Source organism: Delphinapterus leucas, chromosome 20 (assembly GCF_059928025.1).
Source record: "Delphinapterus leucas isolate spDelLeu-1000000601 "Yukka" chromosome 20, BTC_Dleu_Yukka2, whole genome shotgun sequence".
Lineage (NCBI taxonomy): Eukaryota > Metazoa > Chordata > Mammalia > Artiodactyla > Monodontidae > Delphinapterus > Delphinapterus leucas.
Window position 1 is genome coordinate 49,459,586 of NC_143148.1, and position 21,185 is coordinate 49,480,770.

The window sequence follows — 21,185 nt, forward strand, 5'->3', positions numbered from 1 at the left end:
AGCCCCCATCATTAGGTGCTTCTAAAAGTCACCTCTTCACATATCACAGGACACCTTTACCACTGTCTACACTTAGGAAATTCCAAGGTTTGGGGAGGTCCTGAGCCAGGAACTGTGGAGGAAGACCAAGCATATATATAAGAAAAATATATTTGGTCATTCAGATGACCAAAATATATTTCTCATAAATCACAAAAAGAATAAATTTTGAGTAGCAACATCAACGAAATTGAAAATAGGAAGCCCAGCCTCTTCTTCCCGTAGGGAGACATCCACAAACCAATTGCCTTTGTAAGAAATCCAGAAAGCAGTTAAGAGGTTCAGGCACCAGATAACACAATTTGCATGAATAAGAGAAACAAAGGAGTTGCATCTTAATCTCTTCCTAGTCTTTTGATGTGACTTTGTTCCACTATGACCCGATGATCCTTTTCCAATCCAAAGGACAGTCCAGGAGCCTCTATGCACACTGTGGTGGGTCATACAGTTCTCTGGCAGGTTGTACCAAGAGGAAATTGAAAGCCTTATTTTACAAATTGGAACATTTTGGTTTGATTTATAATGCTTTCTCAGGCAGGGTCTAGCCCATAATATGCATACGCCAAACCTGAAGCACCAGCAGTTGTTTTTATCTTAATCGGTGGAAAATATAACCACAAATGCATACACAGGGAGAAATGATTTGTGACGTCTGAATCAGCAGTACAGTAATGTGCAAAATTAGGTCTCTACACTTCTCTGATTTTTCCCATTCAGACTCTTTTTTTTTTTTTCCTCCCTGACATTAAGCACCAACTCTTAATGGTAGAGAGGAAGAAAAGAAGCACAAGTCAGTAGGTCTTGGTGACCATCCCTTTTCTGCCACCAATGAGTCATGTCCCTCTGGCAAGTCCGTAATTCCTCTCCTCCTCAGATTTCTCCTCTGTGCAAAGTGAGCTGTAATAATACAGTGATTACAAGAACAACATTGATTGTCTAACTCTCAGGGGCTTTCGCTTTACAAGCATTGTCTCAGCCATGAGGGTGATACTCTACCTGTCCTTGGTTCACAGATGAGAAAACTAAGAATCAGGGATGATATGCAGCTTGCTCAAGGGCAGGCTGGTTGGAGGTGGCTCTGGAGCAGACCTTGAACCTGGGCTACCAGACTCCAACACTGCCCGCTCAAACCACTACTCTGTACAGTCAGAATGCAGATATCTAAGGCCAGTGAGTAACTGCGGACCCACTAAGTGTTAGGCGCTCAGTGGGGGGTTGTCACACATTATATCACAATGGCTCTTTAGTCATTATTCTCTTACTTTTTAAGAAAAGGAGATCGAGGACCAGAGTAAATGAGTCATTTAATCAGAACCACAGTGAAAGCTGAATTCATATCTGGGCTTCTCTGTTTATAATGTCTAAACTCTCTCCACTGCGTCATGTGGTCCATGTGGCTCTCTCTCCTCTGTGGCCATCAGGCAGGGTCTGGCGGTGCAATGGCTTGAAATACTCAGATATTTTATTCAGTGCCAGCCTCCAGCTCATTCTATTACCATAACCCATTGATATGGAAAAATCCATCTTTAACGGTTGCTATGAAAATTTACACTTTGTCCTAAAGAAGTTATTATTGCCAGGAAAGGTTCAGTTATTTTTCATTTTTGATATGTGTACTGATCCTTTTAAAATGCATTCTCTAATTTATTTTATGGGAACAATTTTAAGTATAAAGTTTTAAAAGGAAGACAACTTTTTTCTCTTCTGGAGAAAAGAAGAGAATTTAAAAAAAGAGAAAAAGAGAACTTTTCTCTTCTGGAGAGCCTGAGACCCGTTCCCTCTGTGTGGAGTCATTGAAGGAAATACTTTCAGAGCTTTGCAGACCAGAATGCCGAGCCTACTCACTGTGGCACTTTGGACATACTGCGTAACTTTGCTGAGGCTCAATCTATTTGTCTGTTAAATGGGCACAATGATATTTCCCTCAGAGATTGCTATAACAATTTAAGTAGATAACAAGTGGCATATAATATGTGTTCAACAATATTTAATCCCCTTCAATAATTACTTAACAGAAATTGTCAATTTATATCTGCTTTTGCTTAACATGCTATGTTTGAAAATGACAAAATCAGGGATATAGGCCTAGAAATACAGAGTAAACACTCGAACAATGACCTTTCTTTTCCTCTGCTTTTTTTTTTTTTAAGGGCTTCAGGTTTTCACTGCCTGTGACAGAGGTCAGGAAGGAGCTGTACTCTTATGTGAAGGGCAGCAAGTCCTAGGGTGAGAGCAGTAAAACTGGGGTCAGAAAAACAAAGTTCAATCCTCAGTGCTTTATTTACTAACTCTGTGATCTCCTCAAATCATTTAAATTCCCTGTTCTTGTTTTCTCATCTGCAAAATAGGGAAATTAAAAATATCTATTCTGCTTTGTTTGTAGGCAAGAGCTAGCTCTTATGGTGAATGCTTCTGTCATTTCCCCCTTATTTCATTCATTCTATAGCAAGGTTGCTGCTGCTGAATGCTTATGTTTCTTCTTACTTGTTATCACCAAGAAGTGCTTGAGAATCTCAGTGTTCCTATTATAAAATTTAGCACATTCTAAGTTAAATATCTTGACATTTATTTTGAAGAGCTTATTTATCCTTCTATGACACCATGTTATACACTTATCCTTATGTGATACTAGCTCCATTATTTAAATACTTTAATATTCTATTCAAGAACTGGCAATATCCATGGATCAGCCATTTGAAGAGTAATTTTTCTGTAGCTGGAGATCTTCTGAATTCAACTTTACTCCTCTCTCCTTTAGGCCATTTGAATTACATCTTTAAATTGTTTAGGAGGTTTGGTGTGAGTGTGTGTGTGTGTGTGTTTTGGGCGGGGGGTTTCCTTTCTTCAGTATCCCATCATTTTTATTTTTGGGCCTTTTGGGAATTATTATTAAAGAATTTGATTGTAGAATGCCACTGTGTATTCACAGCCTGAAGCATTCATCAAAATAGATCTATCCAAAGCATTCAGTTTGTGGATTTGTACTCCTGATGCACTAAAATAAGAAATGTTAATTTCTTGCAGACTATTACTAGATGATTTTAAGTATCTGCCAAACAGGAATGTCTGTTTCCTTGTGAGGCATTTCCATAATAAAATCCTGGCACCATAGCTGAAGAGGATAATTTTATATAAACAGAGAAAAACAACAGCAAGTATTTTCCCCAAGGACAGTTTTAGCTACCATTTACCAATGCTGCTTAGTTATTTCTGTCTCATTTTATGCTTTTGTTTTGAAACAAAACACAATTTTACCTGGATGCACTCCCGGATAATCAGGAATTAGCTCAGTATGTTGACTGGCTCTGCTGAAGGCAAGACCTGCAGAAAATCAGGAGGCTCCACCGCCTCGCCCCTCCCCCCACGGACATCTCCAGAGGGGAGAAAAGGGTTAAGGATTATTGAAGAATAGAGGAGAGGGGAGGGAGCCCCGAGGAGGCCCAGCCGCGGCAGGCCTCGCCTCCAAGTCCAGCTTTCATCAGCAGCGCAGCGCCCGGCGGAGCTCTGAGCGCTGCCGTGAATTTGGAGGAGGGACGCTGCTGCTGCCAATTTCTGGGACCACGGCTGCGAGGAGTGGGCGTGGCCTCGGCAGTGTGGATGCTCGTTCGGAAAGATGCTGAGCGCTTTTCAGTGAGCAGTCAGGGCTGTGGTGTGTGTGTTTGTGTGTGTGTGTGAGAGAGAGAGAGAGAGAGAAGGAAGAGGAGGAGGTAGAGAGACCAAGACACCCAGAGGTGCTGAAAATCCAGACAGAGCTGGGAGACAGACTGAGAGCGGGACTGGAGCCCTCGGAGAGCCACTCAATATCTTTTGGGGGAGCCCAATGAATGTGAACATGAGGCCTGTCACCGGAGCTGTTCTCAAGACGCTACTTCTGTTATCTACTCCAAATTGGAACAGGGTTTTAGCTGGGAATTCCTGTAAGTACACAGCAAATGATTTAGAACTTGAAGGGGGCCTCTCTGCAAAACTTTAATTCTGTTGTTTTTTATGATTATTATTTGCAGCTGGAATTGCTGCAAAGCACATTGCTATAAATGAAGCATCACTTAAAATCTTGCAAATACGACTGGGTTTACACATGTCTTTCCTCTTGGTCTGGTCAGAATATGCAAAGTATCGTTTCTCTGTTTGTCTACGAGCAGAATCTTGTCCTCTTGTCTTTGTGTATTCATTGAGAACACTCAAGTTCTAGTAAAACATTAAATCGTCATCTTAATCATGGAATAGCCTGTGAATGTCTTCGTTTCTTCCTGAATTTTATTGGAATTATGTCTAACAGGAAAACAACTGGCAGACTTTACATTATGCTACATTAGCTTACATTTCTGAAGTTTGCAATTTGGCAGACTGATAGCTGGCTGCATCTTTAAAATGATGCCAGGATAATAACTGAAACATACTGCAGAATTCAGGGGCAGAATTGGTAGAGGTGAACCTCAATATTAGGAATTGTGTCCTCATGCCACCAGAATGAGACTTGAACACGGGGGCTTGATTCCTACATCTTGCTTAAAGAAATACATTCAGGTGCTTTTTTCAAAAGTATTATTCTTGAATTTTTAACTTTATAAATTTGTGATTGAATATTCTGATTCTGAGTTAATGGTCCCAGGGAAGATTTATTAAGACCTTATTTCTAATTTAAGTATCATCCAAAATAATTTGACAGAGGTCCCTTCATCCACTTTTTATTAGAGATAAGAAGTTTTAAAAGTTACATTTGGCCTAAAATCTCTAAACTGGAGAATTTCTCCCTCCCTGATGAATGATCAACAAGCTCAGCAAATACAACTTTTTCTCTCTTTCTTGGACTTTAAAGGAAAAGCTCATCTGCTTTTCAAGAAAGGGCTGTGAGGCCTGGTCAGGAATTTATGTCACTACAGTTCAAGCAGGTTTAGGTTTGGGGGACACAAATAAGCCAGGAACCAGGCATTTGCTATGGCACATCCCTTGAGCGTGTGGGAAGAACATTATAAATGACCTTACTGGCACAAGCCAAATGCTCATTTACATTGAATGGCCACTGTGATTGCGTCCTTCCATTCAGTATTAGCTCATTTAATGGTGTGGTATATCTATCACTCTGAAAGAAGAGAACTTCACTCGGACGCTGCACTGTGTTTTAGCTTCTGTTTTAATCTGGGGGTGTAAGAATCCCATGAGTCAATAAAATGTGCATATTTTCACCTAATCAAAATCTTGGAATGCTGTAATAGTAGCATTTGACCAACATTACAACAAACAAACAATAACAACACAGACCCCCCCCCACACACACACAGAAAGTTTTGTAGAAAACGCATAAGTAATTCATCGTGCAACTACCGAAGTTCAGCAAAAAAGGAAGCGCTAGAGGTCACTCTTACAATGTAAAGCACATCATTTGAAGCATCCTTCCCTTAAGGAAAGCAGCGCTTAAGTCTGGCCTAGAGGCAGTCTTGTCTTTCCAATATGCTGACTGTTTGAGTTTGTAATTGACTGATGTGACTGACTGGGCTATTAGTTGTTCACATTTGTTTATTTTCTTGAAGTCCAATAAAAGGCAGATCGACCTTCAATAGCTTCTTTGTAATATATCTTCTTCAAAGGAAAGATGAGCTGCTGAGAAGATCTCAGGAGAGCAGAATATTCATGGGTGCTTAGCTCTGGCTGGGCCTCTCCTGACGCTTAAAATTTCAATCCTGATTCTGTATTCTTTTAGCCTTGGTTTATTCTTCAGGAAGTAGTTTAATGCTCTTTTAAACATTTGATTAACTTAAAGAACCTATAGCATTTTAAATTATTAGGAACATTTAAATATTAAAGTTGGAATTCTTGGTTACCATATGTGTTAAGAGTTGACTGTTCTTAAAGTGTCATATATGCAGTTAATGACTTCAGATAATTAAAGGTGCATTTAGTAATTTCTTGCTAGTATCGCATTAACAGTATGATTTGCAGCAGTAGATATAAAACAAAAAAATTCATTTGCCAAGTTTTATTTCATTAGTATTTTGTTGGGGGGGGGAAGAAAGCAAAGCACTTATTACCAAGTCATGGTACTCCATGTATTGTATCTTTTTTGGAGGAACAAGTCTATATGTTTACCAGCAAGGTTGTAATTCAGCGTAGTGACAAGTGACCATCAACCACCATAAGTGTTTTTAAAGTATTATAATAGCTCCAGTAATTCTTTTGGACCAAACTTTACATTAAAACATGAATCAATCTTGAACACCAATATTAAAGTCAGGGAGAACTGAATAAAAATAAAGGAAATTAAAGGTCAGTCTCTCGGGTGAATACAAAGACGTTTTCCCTCTATTTACAGCTGATTCACCAGGAGCAAACCTGCTATCCACTGAGTCGGCCCAAGACTGCCCAAGGCCGCCAGTATGAAAGCTTACACGGGACAGGACTTTATACACCAGGGACAGCTCAGGGATTAGGTACACTTTAATTTGAATGTTAGTTGATCTAATTAATCAACAGGGTAAGTTTACATTAGAAGGTTTCTGTGCAAACACACACACACACATACATGTTCATGTGTATCTATGTGTGTGTGTGTGAACATATGTATATATTTATATAAAGATGCATAAACCACTAGATGCGTGTGCTTACACATCTTTGGTGACTGCTGACTCCTCTTCTGACTAAAGATGAAAAACGTTGAATGGACCACATTCTTTGGCTATTAGCACCCTACCTGACATTTCAAAAGCATTGAACCAGCCCCAGGTCTTTCCTCCTTGTTCTGGTCAAGGTGTTATTATATTGAAGGGTTCCTTCTGTGAAAGTTTAGAAACAGATCCTCCTAGTAGGGCTTGCTCTTTGATAAGCTGCACAGGCTGTTGTTGCTTTCTTCACTTGCTAATAAGATACATGCACTGAAAAGGGAGTCACCTCTTTATTTTTTTAAATTATTTAAAAAAATATTTATTTTCATTTATTTATTTATTTTGGTTGGGCTGGGACTTAGTTGCGGCCGGTGGGCTCCTTAGTGTTGGCTTACGGGCTCCTTAGTTGTGGCATGTGAACTCTTAGCTGCGGCATGCATGTGGGATCTAGTTCCCTGACCAGGGCTCGAATCTGGGCCCCCTGCCTTGGAAGCGTGGAATCTTAACCACTGCGCCACCAGGGAAGTCCCTTTATTTTTAAATTGCTCTTATGAACCCACAGTTTCCTTCTGAGCATTAAGACGTTGTTGGGGGAGGGGTGGACACTGTAAAAGAAGAAAAGGTGTAAGTCAGCTAAGAGTTTTGCTTTTATTTTTACTCTTGCAGATCATGTGATGGAAGCTCTCTGGCTTCAGGTATACTGAGTATATTTAATGCTTAACAAGTAGCTTATGAATGACATAATTAGAAGTTAATTTCTCGCTGTGTGCTTTCTTTTCCATAATTGGAATAAAGGCTGTATCTGATATCTACCCTGAAAGAAGCACTAAAGAATATGTTAAAGTTAACAAAAGTTGAAGGTAATGACTTGAGTAGATGATCGTTCTTGTGGGCTCTGGGATGCCACCTAAATGCTACTGGACAGATTCTCAAATTTTTCAAATTCAGCCTTGTACCTCTTTCTAGAAACTTTCTTCTTTTCCTCCTCCTCCCCACCCAAATTCTTTTCCATAGCAAAAAATTACTAGTATAAACAGTAAAGTACTGTTAAAATACAATTACAAGTTGCAATACATAAGTAGCTGACCTCTGGATATAAAGGTGAGCCTGAACTTTGACTCACTTTTCTAACAGCTATACTGATTTGTTTTCATCAATGTGGTGCGTTCTCCCCTTTCCTGATAGTATGCATCCCAAATCATTTCTGATAAGGGCAGCCTCCAGCTATGGAGATAACACAGCTCATAGCCAACAAGGAATCGAACACAGGACTTCCATGTGATACCTAGTGCTTAACCTAAGTAAAAAACATTTTTATGTCTTCTAAAATTAATTTCAGAATTTGTATCATATGTAAACAATTCCTTTATGGAAGTCAATCTCTATATCAAGATTGAATTAATTTACCTTTTCAGTGAAAACAAATTAATAGAATTATATAATGTCACTTGTAAGATAATGTAATATTTAGTTCAGAGGTTGGTAAAATATGGCCCATGGGTCAGATCTAGCCCACTGCCTGTTTTGTGTAGTAGCCTGTGAGCTAAGAATGGTTCTTACATTTTTTTCAAATTTTTTCAAATTAATTTTTATTGGGGTAGAGTTGATTTACTGCATTTTGAAATGTTTGAAAAAAATTAAATGAAGAATTCTTTGTGGCATAAAACGATTATATGAAATTCAAATTTTAGTTCATTCTTCTCGTTAGTAGACCAGTATGGCAAAAATTCATACTCAATTATTATTATATTTTTAATTTTATCAATAAAATTATCTTAAAATTGATTTCCTTGTTATACAAGGACCTAAATAACATTCTTTACTCTCTAGCTCTTCATAGAAAAAGTTCATTGACCCTTGACTTAAATAATACACAATGTAATATAATGATGTGACTTGGATAGTAGATAAATTATATACTGCTATGATAAAATTTAGTCTTTATTTAGCACGCAGATGCATTCCTCAGGGATTGAAGTGCTGAAGGTAGTGCTACAATTGCCAGGAGCTATAACAGAAGAAGCCTTTATTAGCATCTTCTTCATATGTGTCTTCTTAAAGACACTATTCTTCAGAAATCTTGTTATTTCCATGCGTATGAATTATTTATAACTATTTGCAAAGTTTCAGCAGTCTTGGCTGCTAAAGAGACACTTTCAATCTCAAGTAATCCCCTTAGTATAAGAAGTTCAATAAAGTGTATACGTAATTGCAGCTTAGATATTTTGAATGAAAACTCTGTTGTTATTTTATACTTTCATGAGTGTAAAATATTCCACTCCATACTAATGAGGAACATGCATCTGAAATCACTAATTGGATGGAGTAAATCATCTTACTGGAAGAATGCCCTTGTCCCTATGACTTTTACAGTAGCAGCTTCCTAAAAATTCTGAAATTGGCAAACTTTCTAGAGTAAATTGAAAAATAGATTTTCACTTAAGCCCTGCCCACTGATAATTCATAATAATTAAGCAGGTGCCTTTTACCTACTCATGCCAAGATAATTAATTTTTATGTAAATGCCCTGTCCGTTTGGAATTGTATTTAATTTTCATTTCCAAGAACTGATGAGTGGCCTCATTTTATTTACATTATACTCTTTACTACAGTGTTTTTTTAGAAGTTTAAGTTAAAAAATATGATACGATATAATATTTTAAAAATTCTTTTCCTTGAAATTTCACTGTAGCATTTTTTCCCCAAAATAAATGGCCATATGTTAAAATGATTTATTTTTCATAATAGTGTTTACAATGGTGCAGAACTAATGAAGATTTCTGTCTTATCAAAAGACCAATTTCCAGATCAAAGATAGCCTAGGACCATCTCATATAGCTTACTTAATGTGACTTATTCTGGGTGTGGACGAGAATGATGATGGGATTCATGACTCTCCATGGTAAATAGATGATAAAGTATCGTGACACTTGCATTACATGGTTCTGAACTTTTTTACAATAGAATATCAGTCTTGCTTTGTAAACACCGCTTTGTCACAATTTGATACTGTATTTAGAATCTGAATCTCCTTTACCTTAGATAAATTGTATTGGGGCCTTAATGTTGTCAACTTACGAATCATATCACTGACTAGTCAGGTTATTTGAGAAGTTCTTCTCTGTCCTTTTAAAAAAATCTTTTCCTTTCCTCTGTTGTGACTGAAAGTTTACAGAATGACCCAGGCCCTGAAAATAGTAGGAAGAATAATAAGAATTTATCCAGCATTGTTACATAAATCCCAGATATGTGTATTCAGATTTGTAGGTGACTGTTTCTGGTGAAATATTAAATAATGCAGAGTTTGATTTTTTTAAGTGGCCTGGTGTTTCCATTATTGCTTAGCTTAATTATTTTTTCATTTTTATCGACTCAGAAATATTGGCCTCAGTAACTTGTTTACTATTTATTTAGAATTATTGCAGTTTTTCAAGTTAACTGTATGATAAGGAAGGATGGACCCATCACAGAATATGTGCTTAAAACAGGGGATGTTTCATGGATTAACCACGATCATGAGGTGAATTGAGCTGTGTTTTTGGTGGTGGTGGGGTGAATTCTCATAGAATATATAGATTGTTGTTTTAATGGGTATTTCAGGTGGGAACTTTTAGAAACACTCTTTAACAAACAGACCTTTAAAAACATGTCTTGAATTGTAGCATCACATGCTAAGGTCAGTTTGATTTGGGTCCCTATGAAAAGGAAAATCTCAGAAAGAGAAATAAATGCCCTAAACTAAATACAGACAAAAAATTATGGAGCTTTAGAAGAACTTGTGTTTATCACTGAAAGTCCTTAAAGGAAGAATGAACTCATCAAAAAGCCTCAATTAACTGAATATACTTAAATGAATAATTCACCCACAATATTAATATTGTAATTTGAAGTCTTTGAGTTTTTTTTTTTTAAGTTTAAAATTTCTTGAGGAATAATGGATAGTTTACCCATAAGACTAAGTTACAATAAATGCATTTCTAAATAATCAAGATGTCATTGACCATTGGATTATCTTCTTAGTTACTTTTTGGGAGAAACTTTGATGTCTGAGATTCCAGCATTTGAATTTTTTCAAGGAGTTCTAAGGCTGTCGTTATCTGGCTGTGTGCTTCAGTTAGGCATGTATGTATACATGTGTTTATTTATTTGACTTCTAGAACTATCATTCCTTGTTTATAATCTATGAATTTAGACCTTCCACGGTGCTCATCACTCCAGGGTCTTGGTGACTCTGTGTTGGTAAACACCATATCTGATATGCTACTAGCACAAGTAAAGATATTTTTGTTTCCCAATTGACTTTCAGAGGATAAAGTTTTTGCAAGCATGTCTTTTGCCAAGGTATTCACATACATGGTACCTGAAACTACAGTATTACTTACTGGTAAAGAATGTACATGCAAAATACATTACAAATTGTCATTATTACTTCAGTTCTTCTGAGGTGAGTTGGTATTTGGAAGAGAAAGAGTATGTGCTTCATTTTTTTTTTTCTCCCAGTGCATTTTCGTCATGGTTCACGGAAAAGTGGTACTCTGGTCATAAAACCAGAGAAATAGCATAAAAGAGGCAAAAATGAGCCCATTTATGTTACAGTTAATGAGTCATTCCAATGTAATAATTGGAAAAGTGAGTGCAGCCTAAAAACATTTGACATTTTAAGTAGTTTAAAATTAGTAACTATAAAATTTTTTTATGCTATAAGTATTTAATAGAACAGTGAAGAAATTTACCTCTAAGTTTTTTAAATCACAAAGGAAAAAAAGGGTGTGATATGTATCAGTTGTCCTACAGCTCTAATTACTTTTTTTAGTGAGTACCTCTTATTACTTGGCAGTGCTCTAGAATAAGATGTTATGTGTTTCTAAATTATAAAAAACATATTTGTTTCTGTAACCATTTTTTTTCCCTCACTGGCAAATATGGTACTTACAAGTGAGGTCACAGGTCGATATTAGTTTAGAAATAGTATGTGAATATATAAATTCAACTGCTTTCCTAAATTACATTTATTGTATAGTTTTAAGACAAACTACAACCTGTAGTTTCATTAATTCAGAGTTACTCTGAAGTTATAACCTACAGAGAGATTTTTAAAAAAACTTTATTTATTTGCTCACGCTGGGTCTTGGTTGCGGCAGGCAGGCTCCTTAGTTGTGGCACTCGGGCTCCTTAGTTGTGGCACACGAACTCTTAGTTGAGGCATGCATGTGGGATCTAGTTCCCTGGCCAGGGATTGAACCTGGGCCCCTTGCACTGGCGTGGAGTCTTGACCACTGTGCCACCAGGGAAGTCCCGAGAGATATATTTTGAATGTCCGTTGAAGGGCATTGATAAACTCTCCTAGGAATTTGTTGCAAGTCTTGGAGTTGGGAGATGCTTGGATGGCAATGAACAGACATTTGACCCTGTGGCCCATAGCTGAGAACCCCACATTTTCCTGTTAATGTAAACCAATTACCTTTGTGTATCAGACTCAGAAGAGAGATTTTTGAGAAAATTTGAGAAAATTCAGTTTCTCTCTGGACTAACAGCTTTGTTCTAAAAGATTGAATATGTATTTAGATCTTCAAGACTTGTCTTTGGTTTTCAAAGATATTGATATGTGTTTGTCTTTTAATGTTCATCAGTAGATAACCAAACAGAAGAAAGGAACTAAATGCAAAGTGGTCTGTGAGGGAAATGAATTGCTGAGAGGAAACTGTCAGTGTGTGTGTCTGTGTATGCGTGTGTGCACGCGAGCGTGCATGCATATGTTGGAAGATACTTTGGGTAGGGACTGGGAAACAGGCCATGTCGGCAGAGAAATGGAAGACAATCCCCTAGGTGGCACATTTTCAATTAAGTATTGTTGGGATACATAATAAGATTTTTATTTTATTGCTACTATACCAGAATAGTCTCCTGTATAGTTTTAAAACAGTATGTGGGATTAAAAATAGCAAGAGGTCTTTCTGGATCCAGTTTAAACTCATCCCAAGCAGAGGGACAGTGTTGCCCTTTTCTGATCCCAAAGTGCTTTATTTTCTAGGCAAAGGCCATGAAGACCTCAGGATCCCCAATAGTTAATTCAACTTCTAGTCAGTCTTGGGGTGCTAGTCTTTCTGAATATGGCAACAAAGGCAGAAAATGGCAGGAGAGGTTTTGACTTAAAAGCCGCTAGATAAATTGAAACATAATTTAACTCTTGAAGACAATGTGGTAAAGTGATACTGCTACCAGGAGAAGGGCAGTCTAAACAAAGTTTTGCATTTTTCACATCCATTCACTTTTATCTCTCAATTTTGGCGGATTTTGAACAAAAACAATCTATCTCCAAGGCAGAAAGCTGCATGAATGCTTAGCAATCCTCATAATTAAGGATTTATAATACATATTTACATTTGCCATGTTTTAGATGTTTAGGACTTAATTAAAAGAACATTGCTAAAATAAAAGCAATTCTATCTAAAGTGGTGGTGAGGGAATTCTGTACAAGGTTATAAAGCTGCTCAATTAGGCTCTTTTGTTCCATTGTGAGTATGATTTCCGTGCTTATTTGAACTGTTGTACTTTAGCATGAGCCTGTATTATAACACTGTTAAGAAAACATCACGCGCCTTGTAAAATGTCATAACACACCTTCAAGTATCATAAGATGCGTAGTCCTTCCTAAAACACACAAAAGAGAGAAAATTCGGGAAAAGAAATAGCATACATGTAGGAAAGCAAAGAGCAAACACTGAAGATAACTTTTGGTTTCTTAAATTCATAGCAACCTATAGGATCTAATCACAAAATGGAATATGATAAAATATTTCATAGTCAAATGTCTACTACAGAAATGGAAAAAGGAGGCTACCAAAAATATGATGTAGAATTTTGGGTACTAAGAATAAAATTATGATCACAATAATTTTCTATGCTTGATGCATAAAACTGAGTCATTTGCTGGTGTAGCCTTGTAAATGATCATATTCATCTCTTAAAGGCCTTGATATGTGCTTGCCTTGTCTCTCTCTCTCTCCCCCTCTTTCTCTCTCTCTCTATTATATATATATATATAAAATTATATATACAAATCGCAATATGAAACAGATTAGTATGAGAAGAATGTATGTAGTATCATTAATCACTGACACATTCTCTAGAGAAGATGCCAGCAGCGCCCTCTTTTTCTGAGTTAGCAAAACTGAGCCTTCCGTGATCACTTCCCTGGATTTGAGGATGATCTGGCTGTGGCATCTGTCATCTTTGCGATTGCCAGGGTTGATTTGGCTGAGAGACCTGCGAGGCAGCTGTCCCCTTCCTCCCTCACTACTTCCTGTGACTCATGCAGTATTTTTAAATACTACACATATATCATATTTTTAGGTGTCTGACATAATGAATTGATGTTTTTAATCAATGTTTAAGGTTTTTATCAAAATGAAAGCGAGTCTTGTCTCAGCTGTATTTCATTGTTAGGTGTATATTAAGTCCAAACTTATTAGCGTAGCAAACAAATATCTTCCTCCTCTGAATTTGCTTATATTTCCCCTTTCGTCTGTTTTAATTGCTTTTTCTTCCGGACAAACCTGCCCCCCTGCAAGTGTCCTCTAGCCTCTGTCACCTGGTCTTTTTTTTTTTTTTTTTGCGGTACGTGGGCCTCTCACTGCTGTGGCCTCTCCCGTTGCGGAGCACAGGCTCTGGAAGCGCAGGCTCAGCGGCCATGGCTCACGGTCCCAGCCGCTCCACGGCATGTGGGACCTTCCCAGACCGGGGCACGAACCCGTGTGCCCTGCATCGGCAGGCGGACTCTCAACCACTGCGCCACCAGGGAAGCCCTATATTCCTCTTTTAATTGTACACATTTGTAAAGATTATTTTCTTGTAAAATGTCATCATTTTTTAAAGATTCCTCTCATGTTTATTCCTCCTCATGGTAAACATTTGGGACTTTCATTGCTATTATTTTATAGTTCATAGCTTTCCACACATGACATATGTTATCATTAATATTGAGAAATATTCCTTTTGCATTGGGCTCTGTGGACTCTAAGGTGGTGGAGTGTACCTCACAGGCCTGGAGGGCAGACATTATTATCACTATTTTACAAACTAGGAAACTGAACTTTAGGAGGTAGGAGGTATTTCCAAAGCCACTGAGTAAGGAAGGGTAACCTGGGGTTTGAACCCAACTTTCATGATGCCAAAGCCATTGCTCTTTGAAATGGAATACACTCATCTTCTCCGTGAGCCTTTAAGAGCACCTCCCCTGAGTATTAGAACCCACACTTGCCTGTTTTCAGGGTTCCCTCCCTGGTGTAATAAATTATAAGGTAATGTGCCTGTTTTCTTCCAAGGATTCTGTCACTTGTATTTTATCAACAAGCTCTTCCTTACGAGTTGAAGTAAAGTATCAGACGTCACCCAGTGTATATATAAGTGTAACTTTTTCTCCTCTGAGTTCCACCGACAACCCCCTACCCTTGCTCACTGATACCCAAGGACCTATCCATTCTGTCTAAATTCCTTCTTTGAGTCGATAGTTCCAGGAACAGGTTCTAAGGGGCTGGAACAGCTCAAATCACAAAGAAAAACCAGCTCCTTTCTGCAAGATTGCAACAGTGCCAGACCAAGGCACTCTGCAATTTTGTTTCTTGCCTCTGTGAAACCCCTCTCCTTCCCCATGTTCAGGAATACGCTCCCTTTGGGTGCTGTATTAGTCTGCAAGCGTTGTCATAACAAAATGGCACAGACTAGGTGGCTTAAACAACAGAAATTTATTTTCTCAAATTTCTAGAGGCTGGAAATGAAAGATCAAGGTGCCAGCTGGGTTGATACCTGGTGACACCTTGCTTCCTGGCCTGTAGATGGCCACCTTCTCACTGTCTCACATGGCCTTTCCTCTGTGTGTGATCAGTCAGAAAGGGAGCTCTCTGGTGTGTCTCTTCCTCTTCTTATAAGGCCACCAGCCCTATTCCATTAGGGCTCCACCCTTATGCTCTCATTCAACCTTAATTACCTCCTGAAAGGCCCTATCTCCAAACGCAGTCACATGGCGGGTTAAGACTTCAGTGTATGAATTTGGGGGAGGGGTGGGGTGGTGTACATAATTCAGTCCATAGGAAGTGCTCTCCCTGTTTCAACTGCCTGAATAAAACGTATCTTCTCTTGGTATTTGAGACAGATATTGCTCTGACCTATTGAAACCTGTCAAGTGAGTGAAGTCATCTTTCAAGTTTTTTTAAGCTGTCTTCTGATGGACCCCTTCCTCAGTGGCGTTGCTGGGATCACGCGCAGTGTGCTCCTCAGCTAACCCCCACTGCCTGGTTGCCACAGACGCTTGCACTCCCTGACCCTTCTCTCTTTCCTTTTATCTGGGCCTGGTGCTCTCTAACTGCTTCTGCCAGAGAGTTTCTGACATCCCGCTATCCCCCTCCAAATTCTTTTCTCCTTTATGTTACCGAGTCCCAGTTGTGTTGTGATTTGCTTCCTGTGTTTCTCATGTCCCCTTCCCAAAAGTTGATTTTGCAGTTTGTTTCCTCTGGCACTTTTCCACTTCTAATCTGTAAAACCCAGAGCACGAAGATTCTCCCTTTATTCCCTGGGATGCTTTCTTTGTCAAGCCAAAACCAACCAAACACAACGTAGGTAAAACAAATGCACAATCGTCATTCTAATAACTTCTTTAAATTCAATTTAAAATTTGTCTAATTTAAAATTTGTAGAATGCTCTCCTAGTATTGGGAACTGGGACAGATGTTTGCCATACATTGTTTCACTCAATCTTAATGTAGCATCTGTTCACACCAGTGTTTTCTCTTATGCATGCTTTTCCATCATCTCCAGTGCGTTTCTCTTGTGGCTAAATATTCTTTGTCTTTTTAAATGGTTCTTCGTAACTTATCAAGTGGATATGCTCTTATTTAAACGTTAAGAACCAATTGGTTGTGCACTGATTTATTTTTAAAGTTTCTCAGTCTACCAGTGTCTGTTTCTAGTACACGGCTATCTTAAGATTCCTGTAATTCTCTAAGATCACAGGATCTTAAGCCATTTACACATGTCAGTGTCATGAAGTGTTCAATTGTCTTTGCCCCACTTTAGTGAAAACCTAAATTTATTTTGGAAGGAGAAATTTAACACAATAACTGTCTACACCCTTCCCTTTCCTGCTCAAGAATTTATAACACTTAAAGATGGTTCTGTGTCTCTTCCGGTTTTATCATTTGTTCAAACATGAATCAGAGGTGGTGGGTAGAGATTGCCACACTCGACAGATCGCAGAAGCACATCTGTCACCCTCCAGGAAACCTGCTCACTCATCCATTGGTCTTGTCAGTTACACACACAGCCGTCTCGTCTCTATAGCCCTCAGCAGCATCACCGATCATCCCTACATGTGTGTCTCTCAGGAGCTTGGTGCCCGTGGCCTCTGATGGGCGGCTGCAAGTTCAGGTTTTCAGTTGTAACCATGAGCCTAGTGTCTTCTCCAGAAGGCATGAGTCACTGTTTATGGAAAGAACCTCTTAACTGCCATATCACTCCTCCCTTGGTACTGATTTTGATTTCTTTCTGGCGTCTTCCGGTTTCGTCTTCCTTTAAAAAAAAATAATTTCTTCCATCTTTTTGAGAAAAATTTCAACATCTCAACAAAACAGATTAGTATTCCTCCCTACTTTTATTCCCTCCTTAATCAGGAAAAGCAACCTGTATTTAATGAAGATCACAGTGAAAAAGAAAAACTTCAGATTTACAATTTTGAATGAGAACTCTGTTTCCACAGCTAAACCAGGACCAATACCCCTTGAGCCAGTCTCCCAGAGTGGATATGATTCTGTGAAATATCTGATATGCCTTTGAATGGTGTTCATTAATCCCAATCTCTTTCTGAAAAAGAAAAATATCAGAGAGATTCAGAGCACTTTGTGTCTCACTCTTTCTTTGACTACTGACCCCTATTCATCTAGCTCAGCTCTCTTTAATATTTCCTCGTTACTCTGCACAAGCAATACACTACACCTTAAAAATTTGCTCTATCGAAAAAATCAATGAGATCACCATTTCAGTATTATTTTTTAAATTAATTTATTTTATTAATTTAGTTTTGGCTGCATTGGGTCTGCATTGCTGCACGCGGTCTATTTCTAGTTGTGGCGAGCGGGGGCTACTCTTTGTGGCAGTGCGCGGGTTTCTCCTTGCAGTGGCTTCTCTTGTTGCGGAGCACGGGCTCAAGGCGCACGGGCTTCAGTAGTTGTGTCACGAGGGCTCAGTAGTTGTGGCTCTTGGGCTCTAGAGCGCAGGCTCAGTAGTTGTGGCGCACAGACTTAGTTGCTCTGCAGCATGTGGGATCTTCCCGGACCAGGGCTCGAACCTATGTCCGCTGCATTGGCAGGTGGATTCTTAACCACTGCACCACCAGGGAAGTCTTCAATATTATCTTTGATATAACAATATTCATGAGCTTTCTAGTTCTAGGTATAACAATATTGAATGCTTTCTAGTTTTCTTTCTATCTTCCCAATCACACGAGTAAAAAATATTAAGGGAAAACGATTTCCTAGGGCATTAATTAATTGGTTCTGAAATGAATTTCTTCTTAATTTGTACAATCCACTTTTTTAGGTGGACTTCTGTGACTGCACTTAAGGCAACCTTTCACAAAGTATATCTTCACAGTTTTAAGGCTATATGCTTGGAACTAATTGGATATTGTTGAAAATAAATGTATTTAATTTCACCTGCTAGTCAAATACGAGGTGAAATACTGCAAGCAAATGGCTAATCCGAGAGTTGAAATTTATTGCATATTCTCGAATGCGCTGTTTTTATTTTTTTTTAATTAAAAGATACAATTGATGCCCAGAACTGAATGTAGCATTTTTAGCAGAGTGGCTGGAACTGAAGGTTGTGATCAGTCTTTACTCTTTATGTTCAACAAGACTTTTCTTTTAATTAACTAATTAAATTTATTTAATACACATAGAGCTAATTCAAGTAATCTCCTTCTTCTTCAATAAGAATTTCTTAAGCCTTACATTCTTCTAAAAGTAAGAGATATAAACAGAGTAAGTACCTATCTGTCTAACAGTTGCCATTGCAGGGGTTCTGCTTATTTTCTAAGTGAGCTTCCAGTGTGATGCACAGCAAAAGAGATATCAGAGTTACCCTGGAGTTTCTATATTTTGGAGGGTGAGTGTGGTAGGTAAAGAAATTATCCATCCATCTATTCAACCGCTAAAACGACACGTGAGTTTTTTTCCTAGTCAGGCTAGTGGGGTAAAATCATAAATCCTTGCCAGTCAGGGACCCCAAACCATTTGGGGAAGACAGAAAGACGTGCCTTAAAGTAATTCAAATGAAAAGTAGGCCGTGATACACACTTCACTTTAATCTAGATTCCTGATGTAACGCCACTCTGATTTATTTGGTAACCTATATGTTTCCTCTCATTTCCTTTAAAAATCAGTGTATGACCAGCAATATTAGTAGAGTTGATATAAGATGAGTTATTATATTTTTCACTGACTATGAGTTTGGAAATTTATCCCCATGAATTATACCGGGTGAATATGTTCCATATTAAATGACCCCTATAATTGCACTCATTGGGACTCTGGTTATTTTTCAGTTGCTTTAGAGAATTATACCTAAGAAAGAAAGAAGAAATACCAACTAAGAATATTATAAAAATTCTTAGTGAAATAATGTTTACATTGCCTGGATGTATTTGGTTTCATACAAACAATTTTCACTGGGTGGGGTGATTGTTCATTCAGTCTATTAAAGTGTTCCTTACTCTTATAATTTTTGAGGCTTCCTGGGCTTCTACCTTACTCTGCTCCTTTTATTCATTTATTCACTCAGCAAATATTTAGTAAGCCTCTACACTGTGCTACCTACCATTACACATGTCTGCAGCATCAGTGGCTTTGAAATGTTACAATGGTCAGAATCGGTAACTTCTTGCTAACAGTTGAGAATGGAAGTTTTGACTCCCAGATACTTAAAGGCTTTTGAGATCATATTTTATGCCTAAGGTTTTGGTTTTCTTACAAGAAAATGTACAGTACTATTCAGGGTGCTTATAGGGTGGTTAGTTCTATTACACGCAATGTGCTCAGTTGCTGTTTTGGCTAACTGTTAACTAGCCCACCCTGGGCTTAAAGCTCAACATTGCCACTTTCTAGTTCTGTAGACAAGCACAGCAGTGTGATCGCCATGATGAGAGAGAGGAAGGAATACAAGGCTTCTGGGCTGGTTGTAGGCAGAACACCAGAGAAAGCAATTTCTTGGACAAACAGAAGAGCCAGGAGGGGGAAGTAGGGGGAAGCACTTCACTTCACTTTGTGAAGGAGCCTCACAAAGCGTGGAGCATTGGAAGGTGCCACAGGGAGTCCAGAAGGACTGGCTGAAAGTGAGGAGTGGCAGCAGGTGAAACTAAAGAAATAGTCAGGAAGCATCCCAGGTTATGAGGCTTATATGTAAAGCAAAGACCTAAGTACTGATACTCTCTAGGGGATCATCTTATTGTTAGAAGTGTTATATGTACACGTGTGTGACATAGATTAGATCTGTCTTTTGTAAAGTTAAAACTCTTGGCAATATGAAGGAAGGAATGATGAGGGAAGGGGAATAGAGTCTGTCTTGGGAACACGGAATCCGATATGTAGCGGGTGAATTAATTCCTGTAAGAAGTAATAAGAGCTATAAATTGAGACAGTGACAGTGGAGACAGACTTGTTCCGTGTGAACATGTAAGACTGACAGAATGTCATGATTGATTGAATGTAGAGATACGTGAGGTCGAGGAATAGCCAATTCCAGTTATTGGCTTTTACTTTATTATAACTGTGTTTGTATTCTAAAAAGTGTAATATGCTTTTTGTATGTAGCTGCTTTCTTTCTGAATAAGGAATTTTAATTCACTTATATTTGTTCCCTTTATTTTTTCATTCTCTTCCCCACTCTGTTTACAAAGGATCATATTTGAATTTTTTGAGATTGTGTGTGGTATGTATAATGCAATATTTTATAAAAATCCATGCCATGGTGGTATACTGAGTAAAACCTGTCTGAAATAAGGCTCACACAGAGTACTTTCTGGCATCGCATGTTGTTACATTTTAATGACATCTCTTATTTTTGGCAGGAACAGGAACATAACCTGAATTGAAGGTTTTGTGGACTGTTCTTCTGCATCACTGATAACTATGTTTTCCTGTCTCCCACTCAAATATCTACCCCCACCCCACCCAGATGTCTTAGAAAGTAGAGATTCAATACTTGCTCCTTCTGACAAAAGGTTGAATTCCTTTAGTTGGGTTGTTTAAAGGCTTCAGGACAAATACAGTCTGGGTTGAAGTATTTGTCACTTGATGTGTAAAAAGAAGACCTAGACACAATAGAAAAGCAAAAGTTGATTAAAATTTTACAACTTGCTCTTCAATGTAATTGAACAGACATTTACCAAGTGCCTTTCATGTTGAAGCATGTGCTAGAAAACAGGTATATAAAGATGTACAGACTCTGCTCTCAAAATGGAAGAGAGAGAGAGAGAGAGAGAGAGAGAGAGAAATG

The 21,185-nt window shown here is 38.3% G+C and overlaps 1 protein-coding gene across 1 annotated transcript in view; it reads left to right on the forward strand.

The window, feature by feature from the left end:
• Positions 1-2,538: 2,538 nt before the first annotated feature.
• The window catches only part of CNTNAP4 (contactin associated protein family member 4), a 268,480-nt gene continuing 249,833 nt past the window's right edge, over positions 2,539-21,185 (forward strand). Inside the window, exon 1 of the mRNA XM_022583147.2 lies at positions 2,539-3,956. Coding sequence (XP_022438855.2) covers positions 3,860-3,956 — 97 coding nt within the window. The 5' untranslated portion in view covers positions 2,539-3,859. The remainder of the gene's footprint in view (positions 3,957-21,185) is intronic.